The 15,415-nt window shown below is 39.4% G+C and overlaps 1 protein-coding gene across 3 annotated transcripts in view; it reads left to right on the top strand.

Moving 5' to 3' along the window:
• Nucleotides 1-15,415, top strand: part of phkb (phosphorylase kinase, beta) — a 200,326-nt gene that overhangs the window by 72,753 nt on the left and 112,158 nt on the right. For all 3 annotated transcript variants that reach the window (XM_034105177.1, XM_034105160.1, XM_034105169.1), the window contains 4 exons: nt 1,987-2,044; nt 4,984-5,061; nt 7,376-7,534; nt 7,901-7,995. In XM_034105177.1, coding sequence (XP_033961068.1) covers nt 1,987-2,044; nt 4,984-5,061; nt 7,376-7,534; nt 7,901-7,995 — 390 coding nt within the window. The remainder of the gene's footprint in view (nt 1-1,986; nt 2,045-4,983; nt 5,062-7,375; nt 7,535-7,900; nt 7,996-15,415) is intronic.

Raw genomic sequence — 15,415 nt, 5'->3', positions numbered from 1 at the left:
TCGGGACTCCACCTGTTAAATTCTGGTTGATCGGTGATCTTCGAGATAAGCTCGTCTGGCAATACGGGAGCTACAATTTCCCATAGTGAGACATCGAACGGAGTGTTATGAATGACGTAACCCCAGTACTCAGAGTAACATGAAGTGAGATGTCTCACCAGACGGCCCTCCTTGCTATGGTGAAGCGAGAAGAGGTGCTTATTTTGAATGACGCATGCGTCGTGGCGCAGGCTACTTATAGGGGGTGATTTCCCCTGACGCTGACGTCAAGATCACCAGCCAATCAGGATTGGCGTAATGAGATTGATGCTTCTGTTTGCTCCGCGATGAGGCGCATCCCATAGTGAGACATCTCACTTCATGTTACTCTGAGACCTGGGGTTACGTAAGTAACCTATAGTTTTTATGTATAAATGATATCCTGTCAAAACATCAGTCAGGATTCAGAAAGAAACACAGCACCATCACTGCCACAATGAAAGTGGTAAATGACATTACTAGTATTTTAGATAATAAGCAGAGTTGTGCAGCTCTGTTTATTGACCTTTCCAAAGCGTTTGACACCGTTGATCATCTCATCTTAAAGCAGAGGCTACTTAGTATTGGCATATCCAGCCATGCAGTGGGGTGGTTTGTAAACTTCCTCTCTGAAAGGTCCCAATGTGTTCATTTTGATGGACTGTCTTCTGAGTGGTTAAACATTTCTAATGGTGTACCACAAGATTATGTTTTAGGACCACTTTTATTCTCCATATATATTAACAGCGTAGGTGATAATGTGGATGAAGCTACTTTACATTTTTATGCGGATGATACTGTGATGTACTGTGCAGGTCCCACCATTAAGGAGGCTGTTGTTAAATTACAGGCTGTTTTTAACACTATTCAGACTCAGCTCTCTGAATTAAAGCTTCTTTTAAATGTGGATAAAACCAAGGTAATGCTCTTTTCAAAAGCAAAAAAGACACCAGAGCCTGTTTTAGATATTGTAACTACGCAAGGAACAAAACTTGAAGTTGTTGCCTGTTACAAATACCTTGGTATCTGGCTTGATGATTGTCTCTCTTTTAAACTTCATGTCAATAACCTGCTTAAAAAACTGAGGGTTAGGCTAGGTTTCTTTTTCAGAAACAAGTCCTGTTTCTCGCTTGAGGCCAGGAAAAGGCTAGTCACTGTGACCTTTTTACCTGTGCTGGACTATGGGGATTTGTTGTATATGAATGCACCTGCCTATTGCCTGAGCAAATTGGATGCTGCGTATCACAGTGCTCTGAGATTTGTCACAAATTGTAAAGCGCTTACACATCACTGTATACCAAGGCAGGTTTACCATCACTCTCTGTACGGAGGCTCAGTCACTGGTACACTTTTATTTATAAAGCTATGTTGGGCAAACTCCCGTATTACATCTGTTCTCTGGTAAAGCAGAAAGTTGCGGGCAGCTATTGTCTGAGATCGCAGGATGTGGTCTTGTTAGATGTGCCAAGAGTGAGGACTGTCTTAGGTAAGATGGCTTTTATGTGCGCAGCTCCACTTGCTTGGAACAGCCTACAGTCCAAATTAAAATTGAGCAATTGTATTTCTCTGAATGTTTTTAAGGCACGTCTGCACGAGATGCTTTCTGACACTATGGGTGTTTGTAAGTGTTGGTGAATATGTAAATATGATGTCCTCTATTGTTTGTTTTTATGTTGTTTTTATGTTTCATGTGGAACTAAATTGATGCAGGTCTCCCTTGTAAAAGAGATCCATGATCTCAAGGGACCTATCTGTCTAAATAAAGGTTTGAGATGAAATGAAATTGTGTTGTTCCCTTTGTATTCTGTACATTTTCCTTCACAATGTCATGTCTTCTTTACATATTTCCCCGTGCCATTCTCTTCCATATTCAGTGTCATAAAGTGCAGCCATCCGTTAATTTAAAGTCCCTGTGCCTCTTTCTGAAATGGAAAAGTAATAATTCCCCTTCTCTCTGTCTCTCTACAGCTCTTTGATGGGATCGAGTGCGAGTTTCCCATATTTTTCATCCACATGATGATTGACGGTAAGCCTTGTTCTAACCAAAGCTGCCGTCTCAATGCCTCATTGAGTCATTGAGAAGATAGAAGACGGTCTTGAAGCATTTGATAGGAGATTTCATTTTGGTGTTTGCAAGGTTTTAGAGGACTAAGAAACACTTTAAGAGATATGAGATGTGTGAAATGTGTGTGGGGGAACAGTCAGTTGAGGTAAGGAGTTTAGTTTCCGCCAAGCATTATTAAATCACCATCATGTCGGTTTCTACTCCACTAACCTTTGTAGGACAAACAAACAATCTTATTTAAGGCCGGTTGTCCCATCTCAAACAAATTAAGCTGTTCAACCTAATGGAACCATCTTTTAACAACTCATAAATCACAACATTTCAAACTGATCCAAAAACAAGATAAACGGCGCTTGAAAAAGCAAAACTCTATCTAATCTTGTGTACCAACAATACAACTTAAAGAGCCTGTGACAGCATCCCAACAACTGTTGTGCAATGAAATATTGGGCTACTAGTAATCTCGAACCGTCAGTTTAAAAAAGAAAAAGCGATACCGTTCCGTTAAACATCAATAATTTCGAACAACGCGGGGAAATTCCTTCACTCATTTTGAAGTTTTGGGGGAAGCCGGAAGTGACGTCAATGCGGGAACGCTTCGAGAGCCAAACACGGACAAAGTGTGTTGTCATGCGTAGAAATGGTGAATTACTGAGATTAGGCACGTTAATAACGTTTTAATGAAGTTGACTACAGTATATTCATATTCGTCAGTGCTTTCATGTCAATTCGGCGACATAAACATAAATGATCGTGGTGAAGATGATGATTACATTAGGATTAAAAATCGGGAGTGAGAGCTGCTGAATTTCCTCCCGTCGGATGTGATATAAAAACAAATCGATTATTTTTGTGGTTGTAAACTCAAGTGGATGAAACTACATTTATTAGTGCTTTCATGTCAATTCGGCGAACATATGATACATTAAATGATCGTTTGTTTGAGCCGGTCTGCATTTCCTGATGAGAAAACAAACCGATGCTTTTTGTAGTTGTAGTACACCAACGTGGATTAAACGTGTGGTTTTTTACCACAATGTTGGGGAAATTAATGGATACAATGCACGGATTATTATTATTATTCCCACTCCGATCGGGACACTAGGTCCACCGTTTCCCCGCAGCGTGGCTCCCCCGTTGACAGTTTACGTGGGCTGGGTGCAGTGGCGGACTGGCCATCGGGACGAATCCCGATGGGTCGGTACCGAAGTGGGCCGGTCGGATAAGTAACTAGCACATCCCCCATAGGCGGCGCGTGAGGCTCAGGTTTGAGAAGGCTAAATAACTTCTTTTACCTGACGCTGCCCGCCTCCGGCGTCTATAGAAAAGAGATCCACTCAGTGTGCGGAGTTTAAATCTCTCAAGTCATATTACAGGATAAAGGAAATACAGTTTAAACTGCCGTATGCAGAGAAGACGCTGACGTGTCGCACTTATCATTCATATTACATTCAATCAGATCATCGATCATATAATATCATAATATATCATATATTTCCTTATCTGAGTCAGCTTCTCCAGCCTCATCTGGCCGTGCAACACTCAGTGTCACAGACTGTATGCAGAAGTATTATTTAACACATTATGTTGACGAAACACTCGAGACAAATGTAATTAAAGTCAGATCCACTCGTGTCTTAGACGTGAACGCGCTCTCAGCTGGAGAGAGAAACCCTGGCTTGATTTACCGAGTTGATAACCAGCGTCGTAGGACCGCTTAGCGAGATCTCGTTTGTTAGTTTGTTGTTGTTAGTTTGTTTGTTACTCAAACATATCCAGGGTCTGTTGAACTGGCTTCGTAGTACAGGGCACAGGTGGCGAGCAGCGCTAATGTCAAAGACACAGACATTATACATTATATTTGTATTTTACCAGGATGCAGTGACACAAATATTTACATATTTACATTTACTATCTACAGCACCCTGACATCCCCCACTCCCCCCGTTGACAATTTACTAGCGGTACCGAAGTGGGCCGGTCGAGAGTCCCGGGATGATTTGTAGTCCCATTCCACCACTGGCTACATGACCATATGATCGCCCATATTGACGCACCTCATTCCTAAACTTCTAACAGATACAACATAAACCGATCCTTCAGCCTCATATGAGCTCTCAGACACGTTCAACATTAACCTGTCATCGCTGTCTGAGCTTGCTGCTGTGTGCGCCGTCGTGCGTTTACATCTGACTGTATATATATATAAAGGTTTACATGCAGAAGCTGGGATCCTGGACGGTGCAGCTGGAGCGCTGTGCCCGCAATGACGTCACCCATCATTTGGCGGGACTTGAAGAATCCGCGAGAAGATCCAGAAAATGGTCAACATTGAAGGCAGATTAATGGTTATCAAAGTACAAATATCCAAAATCAGTTCAGTAACGGTTTTCAAGGGGACCATATTTACTCAAATTGATGGGTTTGGATGATGGGGGAAAACCGTGTCACAGGCTCTTTAAAGTACAGTGATGTCATAACAAGAAGGTTAAAAATGCTAAAAGCAATCAGAAATGATATGGCCCTGAATGTGTCTGACATTTAAACATTATCATATCTTTTGAAATGACATGACCAATACAGTTAACTAAAAAGCTGGTTGGGTATTCTCTTGATCTAGTCTGATATTATAGATTTAACTTTAAGGACAGAATAGGGCTTTTAAAGGGACAATTTATATCAATAATGCAATTGTTTTGAAACGAATTACCTCTTCAAAGCTTCAAAAAATCAATACTGATATAATACCAATAGTTTTAATTAATATAAAGTGCTAGTTCATAATAGGAGGAGGAAATAGGCAACTGTTGTTGTCATGTGTCACACAAAGTTGAATCCAACTCTAGACTTAGTATCATTAATAAGTGTGTACTTGTTGCTAATGTGTATTCATGTTGCAGGGGTGTTCCGAGGAAATCAAGCTCAAGTCAAAGAGTATCAGGAACTCCTTGCACCCATCATCTTCCAGTCTTTTGAAGGTAAGCAATCACATGAATACAGACACAGGCACATAGTAACCAGTACATGGAGGGAAATTACAGTGCACAAAAGCAGTCAAATTATAGGGATGTCAAGAGCTGTGCGTTCCTATTGGTCTGTTCATAATAGAACAGGGATAATTGGAGTGTAGAGAGGATAATGGTGTGAGACAGAGCTCCAGACATCCCCACAATGTCTTTACCGGTCATGTATGGATTAACACAACTCTTGTAGTTAATTGGTTGGAGTTTAATACATTTAAAATGTTTTTCGTGTTCACCATTTATGCCCATCAAAAGTCTTAACCCACAGATGTATCAGAATGCAGAATGCTTAGAAGCAGCTATTGTGTGTTCTGCTGCAGGTTTGTCCGACCTCCCAGATGTCACGGTCTCTTATTGTTTTGCTGATACATAGACTCATGGATAGATGAGTAAAGTATTTCTCTTTGTAGTGAGTTAAAATGTCTAGCCGACTTGTGTATGACTAACATTCAACCACCATCAACCCTGACTTTTAATGGCTCCAATACTTTAGTCTATGAAAAAAATGCCTGCCAAACAAATGACATTTCCATTCCCAAAATTCTAACATTTTGTGTAAAGTGTTAAGAAATGGCTTAAGAGTCTATGGATACACTAAATATTCTCTTTTCCCTGAGGCTTGCACAGTTTTTTTAATTCATTGCAATGCTAGCAGCGTAATGACGCAGTGTATATTCTACACTCTTCCAAGTTTTGGGTTTAGACATTTCCATCAGCCGCTTTGTATTTTATGGTAAGCACCAATTAAATGGCTTAAGAGTCTGTGGCACTGGATCCACTGAAGAATTTTTTTCTAAAGCTAGCATAGTTCTTGTATTTTTGTTGCTATGCTAGCAGCGTGAACAGGGCACCGACAGTCTGTTTTACCATGATTGCTACAAGTTAGGGTAAGGGTTAAAGATTCCCATCAGCCAATTTGTATTTTGTAAGTGCCAGATAAATAGTTAAGGGCTTTGAGAATTTGGTCCCCTTAAATAATGTTTTACTGAGGTTAGCATTTTTCTTTTTTAGTTCTTTGTAAACTAGCTGAATTACAAGGCATTTAGCGTGTATTCTGCAATAGCAACAATTTAAAGCATTATTTTCTGGACAAAAGGTAGAAAAAGATAGTGCTAATATACCGAACCCTAGAAGTAACACCTCACCAGCCTTCCACCCATAAACACTTTCAGTTGTGTTATCCAGAATGTTAACCTGTGTCCCTCCAATGTAGGCGAAAGCTTCTTCCTATACAACCTGGGATCTCAAACTACCATGCTGCTCCTACTGACTTGAATACATGTAACTTTAAATCTATACTGAATTTACATTTCGGCCTCTTAGCAATCAGGAACTACAATACTTCCACCACACTAGTTCCACTGCAGTTGTTCAGCAGCTTGGGCCCATTACATCCCTGCTATGGTCGAGCTGTGAAAATGCACTTTCAGTTCAGAATATCTACTGTTCCTTTCCTTGTGTATTTTTTATTTTTTAAATATAAGGTAGGTAAAAAAGAAATACCCGCTTTGCTTTTAATAGCACACTTGAGTTTTATTAAACATTTGAGAGATAATATTTGTATTTTTCTAAAATCAGCTGCATCAATATTATTATATATAACTATTAAAACATAAGGATGTTCCCTTTATGTAAAAAAAAGGATTAGAAATAACCAGAGGTGGAAGAAATAATAAGACATTTTACATAAGTAAAAGTAGTGAAAACAGTGTAGAAATAGTCATTTATTAAAGTAAAAGTATGCATTAAAAATTGGACTTACGTTAAAGTACGAGCATCAAATATATTGAATGTACCAACAACCAAAGTAAATTTTTCTGCATAATGGCAATTTTCTAAATGATACATACTTTATCACAGAATTATAATTAGTTATCTATTATGTTAACATCATTTTAATTTCGCAGCTGGTAAAGGCGGAGCTAACGTTAATGAAATATTATACTGTCAAGGATCTTTATCCATAATAATACATCATGATTCATTTGTTGATTTAAATATTGTATTAACAAATGTACAGTACTTAAGGAAAGTACTTGAGTGAATGTACTTAGTTACTTTTGACCACTGGAGACTACACATAGACACTGTCTTACTTGTGAACTGGTTGCTATACTGTGTGCATCACTACTGCAGTCTCATTAAAGTACGATTTCTACCACACACAGACTCACACACACACAAATACACGCACATATACACACACACACACACACACACACACACACACACACACAGTGCTCACCGCCCCCCTCACTCTCTCTTCCAGGTCATGCTGTGATCCCAAAATACTACTACGTTCCGGCTGACTTTGTGGAGGCGGAACAGAGCAAGCATGGGAGCCAGAAGCGTTTCCCTAGCAACTCCGGTCGTGATGGGACGATCTTCCTGTGTGGTCAGGCCCTGTACAACATCGCCATGCTGCTGGGTATGCCTCTGTGTGGATGCTTTTCACCCACACATTCATTCTGTTCATTCAATATCAGTCTTTAGCCTCATCAATAATACAAAAGTGGAATGCCTCTGAGGTCACATGTCATGAGTGTTTGAAATTGTGTTAAAAATGGTTAAAAATCAATTAATTGGAATTGTATTATCTAATGAGAGTAAATATATCTTAATTCCTCACTGACATGAATCCAAGGACGAAGTTTGACGTGTGTGTGTGTGTGTGTGTGTGTGTGTGTGTGTGTGTGTGTGTGTGTGTGTGTGTGTGTGTGTGTGTGTGTGTGTGTGTGTGTGTGTGTGTGTGTGTGTGTGTGTGTGTACTGGGTGGTGTATTCACACATTCTAGTGGATGAGCTGATCAGCCCTAAAGATATTGATCCAATCCACCGCTACGTTCCCCGCCAAGACCAGCGCAACGTCAGCATGCGATACTCCAATCAGGTAAGCAATTCAACTACCATTGAGCGTCCTTGCTTTTGCTATCTTCTGAGCTCTTCTTAAACACTTCCAAAGTTATCATGAATTTTGAATCTTGAATTCTCATATGTACTACAGACATCATTCTCAGTCCAACTTTGGATTGTAGCACTCCGTGTTAAACTCTTGTTGATATGACTTCTAAAACAAGTTCAGAGCTTCTGGCATCAAGTAATCCAGACATACACATGTAACAAAAAAAGATCTGCTGGCTGTTGTTTTACTTTGGAAATGCTTTTTGCTGTAGGGGGGGTGGAGGACTGCCCACTCATCATTGGAAAAATAAAAGTTGTATGTTTGAAATGTATAAAGCCGTACAAGAAGTCAACTTTGAAATATATTTGAGTTATATGTTCGCAATTGTAGAGCTTGGAATCTTTAAATCCAAATGCTTTGCAATCATTAACAATCATTGAATTGATTGTTTTCATATTCAGAACACACTGAGCCTCAAATAATAGCCGAGAACTTTACAAAGACTCTCTTTCCATTGATGATCCTATTTGTCTGTCTACTAGCCAAAAAACACCACAATGGCAATGCAATCAAACATAAAATCCACATCATTCACCAATATCAAACAGTTTTGAAGTTACATTGTTAAGTTGTTGAAGAGGCCCTTTTAATATTTTTGGAGTGTTCCCTTTCCTGTAGTGTGTTATACAGATTTGTGTGCATGTAAATGGTCTGCAAAGGCTTGAATCCCAAAGTTCCCTGCAGAGGGAGTTTCTGTCCAACACACTCTCCCCATGCCTAAAACGCCTTCATTGGACTCCTTTGTTTACTTCCGTAACCTTGTGACATCACTATGTAACACTCGCGCTTCAATTGGCTCGCGCCCATTTCTGACACATGTCTAAGTGGTGGACCAATCACAACACAGTCGGCCAGCTAACCCATCAGAGCAGACTGGGCTCTGGTTTCAGACAGAGGGTGAAAAGAGGTGCTGCAGCACAGGCAGTATGAGAAAGATAAAGAGTAAAATATAAACTATTACACATCTGTGTTAGTTCTTTATTTATCTACAAAGATTGGGCCTCAGAATAGACCGGAAACTATTCTTTTACCGTTCTGTTTTAATTTCACAATAAAGTTAATAGTAATATTTTGTTTGATATTATTATCAGATTATTAACTAGACAGCTGGATCATGTTTTGTGTTGCTAGGGGTTTTTCCCATCGCTTTTGTGTTACAAATATCAAAACAATGTGTGGTCGTCTGTGGATAACAAAATATATCCGTCGTAAACTAAACCGGAAACAGCAGTATATTGTATTGTGTTAACACTTTAAAGTTGACAGCTTTTTAACCCAAACCACCTACTGGTTGAAGCACGTTATTACACGTTTAGAGTAATTGCAATGCAGGTAGATTGTGTTGCTTTTTAATGACTGTTTTTAAATGCTTTTTTCTTAATGTCTTTCATTTTTGTAAAGCACTTTCAATTGCCTTGTGTTGAAAGGTGCTGTATACATAAACTTGCCGTGCTTTGTCTAAGGTCTGCTGCATGTTTTGTTGAATGTGTTATATTTGATGAAAACATTTAAATATTAAGAGTACGTACAAATTAGGGGGAAAGTAGAAGGTCAATGATAGAAATATAGAATATAAAATACCAAGAATATACTTTAAATGATATCTACAATAAAACAATTTAGTGCCGGATGTACAAAGATATTATTAGGAGGATTGTGCAAAACAGACAAACTAACTAGGTCTGTTAGACAGTGTAATGGTGGAGGTACATACATATTGATAAATGTCTTGTTGAGGAACCTGCGACCCAAGTTTTTCATCATTGCATAACTACACCGTAGTTGTGTATATGATATGTCAATAAGCCTTTGAAAATCTTGAAATCTTGAAAGGGATGTGCAAAATAGCCATTATATAATTAGTTTTGTCTTTTCAAGCACCCACTATCAAATATCTTGCCTGATTGTTTGCACTTGACAATCACCTTCACTGAATTTTACTCAGGTGTAACTAAAGTCTGATTTAAGGGTTGTTTATATTTCACATCATTAATCCAAATCTGTAAAGTAACTAAAATAAATGTACTGGAGTAATACCAGGTTAACCTTAAAGAAAGCCCTCAGGATTATAAAAGACCCCATCACCCCAGCCACAAACTGTTCTGTCTGCTGCCATCTGGCAGGCGGTACCGCAGCGTCAGGACTAAATCCACCAGACTCAGGGAAAGTTTCACCCCACAGGCCAGAAGAATATTAAACACCTGAACTTTTGAAACAACATCCACAACATTAATCTGGCTGCAATTTACAAATTATTCATCTAATATATCATATTCCAATCGCTTGTATATAGACACCAATTTGTTTCCCATCCCCTAAACCTCCAGGGATGTATACAGTTTAATACTGGCAACTTCTAATTATGGGAAATACGAAAACGTCTTTTAAAACTACAATTCCCAGTAGAGACGTCCCATAGAACATGTTGCGAAAACACACATATAGCCAGCATGTGTAGTTCTGGGGGGGGTGGGGTGGACACGTTGGAGTCCTGTTTTGGATAGTGTGCCGTCGATGGGTTTCATTCCATTTCAAAGTGCTGTTGGATGCTAGGCGTAAACTTTGCGCACTGCCACTCCAACAGCCAATCACAGAGCTTGAGGACTAATCACGGGGTTTGTCAAGCAAAGCACATGGTGTAGTCTCAAACGATAGCTGAGGATTCTGGGTAGTGTAGTGTCTTCTGCCTTCCTAAACTCCGAACAAATATTTGTTTCTCCGAATCGAAGTGGAAAAATACAAAAGCATTGTACACAATTTAAACCAATCAATGTTGGATAATCTGGTGTTTTTGAGTTGATGAGTAGTGCAGATATCACTGTAAAATCAATCGACAGTAAGGAGAATACTTACTTCCGGGTGTAAAATGTTCCGTTATCCAATGGGAATGGATGCTCACATTGCATTTAACTGCCGCCGTCACAACTGCACGCCAAAGGACCCTGACCAAGCGTCGCTATTGGACTATCATGGAGTGAGACTGTTGATTTAATGGAGAAGGATCTCAATTGCTAATATGTAGCTACAGCAGCTATGGCATATTAGTATTGAGCGGCGCAGGAAAGAGTCCTAGAACCCATAAATACGTTTTCATTTTAACACTTCAAGTGTGTTCTACACACTTGTTGCATTTATGATAACATTGCTGGTAATATGTGAAGATCATCCTGCTGTTGGCCAAAGATTTCTATTTTCTGCAATATTCCAAAGGCCAATAGAAAAATCTCATTGCTTTTTGTCGAAGGAGCCTTTGCCGTAACCCCTTAATGTAAGTCCATCGCTCAATCCTTTATTTTCTGCTCACAAACTTGTCCCAGTCCTGCTTCCTACGTTGTAGTGTTGTTCATGTGAGCTAATGACAATTCATCCATCATGACCCAAACCATCCGTTCTGACCTTGCCTTGGGCCAGTCTTGCAGACGGGGATTAAACCAAGTCCATTTTCTCTAAGAGCTGCCTTTGTGAATGCCGATCATGTATTTGGTTTAATCCATATCTGAGGATCACTCGGACGAATGGTAAGGATACGCACACAATGGCCTGATGTTCATTCTCTTTGCTGTACAGTGGGGATTGATAAGTTCCATTGTGCTCCTGTTGGTTGGATTCTGTCTTTGTAGCTCGGCTGATACGATGGTGCACAAGGGAAGATAGGTCCGGAGAGGTGTTAGGAACGCTAGACTGAATCAAATAGGTTGCAGGGAGAAAGATCAGCAGAAAGCACAAAAACAGAGAAAAAAGCAACAAAAAAATACCACAAAAAAAACCCAGCATGTCAGCTAGTATGAACAACACTAAAGAACAAGAGCTTCAATATCATGATTTAACTCTCTATGGCATGCTATTATTCTTTAATACGAGGAATGCCAACTCTGTAAGTGTCTCAAACTTTGACTTTATTGCACTTAAGTGTTTTGACATTTAACTTCTGGGTAAAGATGTTCTCATATTGTTAGGGGTCAGACTTATACAAGAACACATCATTATTTAATTTCCATATCCTCATTCAGTCCCCTAATAGTGGGTCTGTTGCACTAATTGATATGTTAATTGCAAAACCAGCCAACTATAGATGTTCATATTAATTAAAACAGTCTTGTCATTCAGTTATCATGGTTTAAATCAGTGGTCGCCATCCTTTTCTATATGTCAGACGTCCTGCATCATACCTGTCAGATGACCTTATATGTATACCCATTCATCATCGCCATAAAGACTTTAATGTTCCAAATAGGTAGGAGTTGAATTATTATCGGATGGTACGGTATTCCTCTTTATTCAATTGAACTGTCAACATTTAGATCTGTTGAGTTTTGCTCATAGTACTACCACTTGGAGTTGGACAAGTTGCATCCATTCCTTTCGCACATTATTTTATCCACCTTGTTTACGTAATTTAACTATGTATCCATTCTTTAGGCTAACTATTAAATCACATTTTTTATTACTATTAACTATTTCAATTATTTATCAATTTTTGTTATCTCTGTACTGTTCCTACTAGTTCTCGAGAACTCTTCGTCACAAAAAGCGTTGTTCAAGTGTTTTAGTAGACTCGATAAGTTAAATAATTTTCAATAACAAATTCATCTTTCGTTCTATTGGATCAAATTGATTGAGCTACTTCAATCTTTCTTCACACAAATGCAATTGCAGGAACATCCCCCGGGTACAAGTAGCCTTGGTTGGCAATCATTGGATTGCTTAAGGGCTGAAGAGCAGATCAGGTATTTAAAAAGATATAATCAGTTCCTTATGGGTTATAAATTGTCTTTGATTGGGTTCAAACAGAGAACAATGTAAATCTGTATATGGAATGTCAGTATATCAGAATCATCTTACTTGTGTTAGCAGAAGTGGTGTGATATTTCTCCGTAGTACAACAGGATGAACGCATGCAGCTCCATTGTGCTGCCAGCATTGATTTCATGAATTTAAATGTGTGTGCAAAGCTTGACTTCCCTCAGGTACTGTAGGCTGCATATTTTGTTAAGATTACTTTTATCTCCATAACACTCTGTTGAAACTGGATTTGTAGGCAGCGTGACACTGACAGCTGTTGTGCGCCCTGCCTCTGAAGGTAGCAGGTTCTGCTCTGCGGGAAGCCCATTAACAAAAAAGCCTATAAAATAACATTTAGTTTAATGGTTCCAGCCCCATGCGGTCCAAATAAATGCAAATGAATGGTTTTACTTCGACTTTATTTCTGAAAAAAATGTAAGCCTGGTTATTTGCTGTCACAGTGATGAGGCACCATATTTTCATGGCCATTTGAAATGTAATTTGAGGTCTGCACAACTTGTTAATGAGGTTATGGAAGAACTGACAACTTGATACAGAAGTTTTAATGCAATCTGTGAAAACTATCTGGGTGCACTCAGTTTAATCAGTGAAGTTGGAAGATTGGAAAGAGATGACAAATTAATCCAACTAAATCAGCATCAAAGTAAAGGCTACTGCACCTGGTCTACAGTGTAGTCTTATGATCACCCAATGGAAGAACGTGAGTGGCTTATTACATTACCTTACATTACACTTCACTTGTTAGACGCTTTTATCCAAGGCGACTTACATACTCAGCACTGTGGACAATCCCCACAGGAGCAATTTGGGGTGAAGTATCTTGCCGACATGCTGACTGCAGTGGGACTCGAACTTGCTACCACTTTATTTGAAGTTCAGCGCACTACCCACTGAGCCACAGCCTCCCATTGTGTTGTGCTGATTATGCTTTCAGCGCAATCATTGAGCCGGTTTCATGTATCTCACAAGAGCACTACAGGATCCTTGGTGCCTACACCTCTGAGTGCAAAAAGGTTTATAAAAGACATTGAAATACCCAGTACTAAAAAATATAGGCCCTTGTCAGGATTCCCTGCACACCAACATTGCTTTGTTGCTTTAACTTATAATGAAGTAGATGTTGATTGCAGAATGTTATGACTGAAACAGAATGACACCATTGGTTTGTACTAAAAGCCTTTTTTTAACAATGCAATTCTGTCTACCGGGTACGATCTCCCTAGAAAATGAATGCTTAGAATGCTTAAAATATATGGCACAAAGGAATTGCTTCAACCATTGTGCAGCCAAAACAGGAAGAGGCTAGCACTTGGGTTTTCACTGGATGCTACAGCTAGCTAGCAGAAATGGAGGACTTTGGAACAACTGGAGTCACTGTAGAAACCCCAAAAGAAATAGAGCTGTGTTTAAGGTGGAAGCAAAGAAGGCTAAAATAGAGTAAACCTCGGACAAAGATTTACTCAATAAGAGTTCTGGGACTTGAGAGTGTTCTGGACCCACATTCAGTTGGCATTATTTCTACCGACTGGGTAATTAGCCATGGATATGAAGTGAAAACGGAAAGCAGTCTGGTTGTCTTTCGAACAGCAGCACCAGCAATAATACCACCTTAAAACACTAAGGATGGGGACGTTTTTTGGCATCATCAATAAATTGCCTTAGTTATCACGTGTCCAATCCAAACCCATGCTAAATGACGCACCTGATATCAGTCAGTGGACTCTTCCAGGGCTTCATTGGTCATGATAGTCACTAGTTGGCAACTATCACCTTACAGTATATCAAATCCAGCAGTTAAAAGCAACATCAGCATTTACAGTATATGGATCAATATTTCTGGCAACTTGGTAAAAGTCCAATATCTACTCTGTGTTTTCTTGAATAACTCCTGAGGGAAATGTCTGAAATGTCTCTATAGCTGCTAACTGCTCAACGATGTTTACCGGCTTGTTGCTAACTGTGTCTATTTGCTATCTGATGGCTTGTTAGAGCTTTTTTGCTAAAAACAGCTGCCTGCTGATGAGACTTCCAAATGTATGTTTTACAGCAAAATTAACTTTATCATTATCCACATCCATGCATACATGCTGTGCGTGTCATACAAACGCCATGATTGCAGTAATTTACTCTGTCAGTTTGTTCATTTGAAAAGGAAGGCATCATAACAAACAGGTGTTTTTTTATTTTTCTGTCTTTACAATTCAGTTAATCTGAGAAATCACCTTTGCTAGACCGAGTTTTCAAGCAGTACCACCTGGAAACTGACTGGAGCATATTTTATTTCCCTGGGAGACGTGAAGGCAGTAAATTAACATACTTTCAGTTTCCGAGTGTAGCTGTTTACTAACCTCAGCCGGGAGAAATCAAATGTTCTCTATTCATGGGGCTAGTGGTGAACTCAGTGCCTCGCAGGGTCAAACGGCCGAAGAAACTGCACAATGAATTATGTATTGGCGCTATCCTCGGCTGCTTCTCTCACCTCGTCCTTTTTCCCCATCAAAGCTTTATAACATCTATCCACTGCAAAAACTCCTCGTATACCATC

The sequence above is a fragment of the Pseudochaenichthys georgianus genome, chromosome 3, assembly GCF_902827115.2.
Source record: "Pseudochaenichthys georgianus chromosome 3, fPseGeo1.2, whole genome shotgun sequence".
Lineage (NCBI taxonomy): Eukaryota > Metazoa > Chordata > Actinopteri > Perciformes > Channichthyidae > Pseudochaenichthys > Pseudochaenichthys georgianus.
The sequence above is the reverse complement of the archived record's forward strand: the minus strand, read 5'-3'. Positions and strand labels throughout refer to the sequence as shown.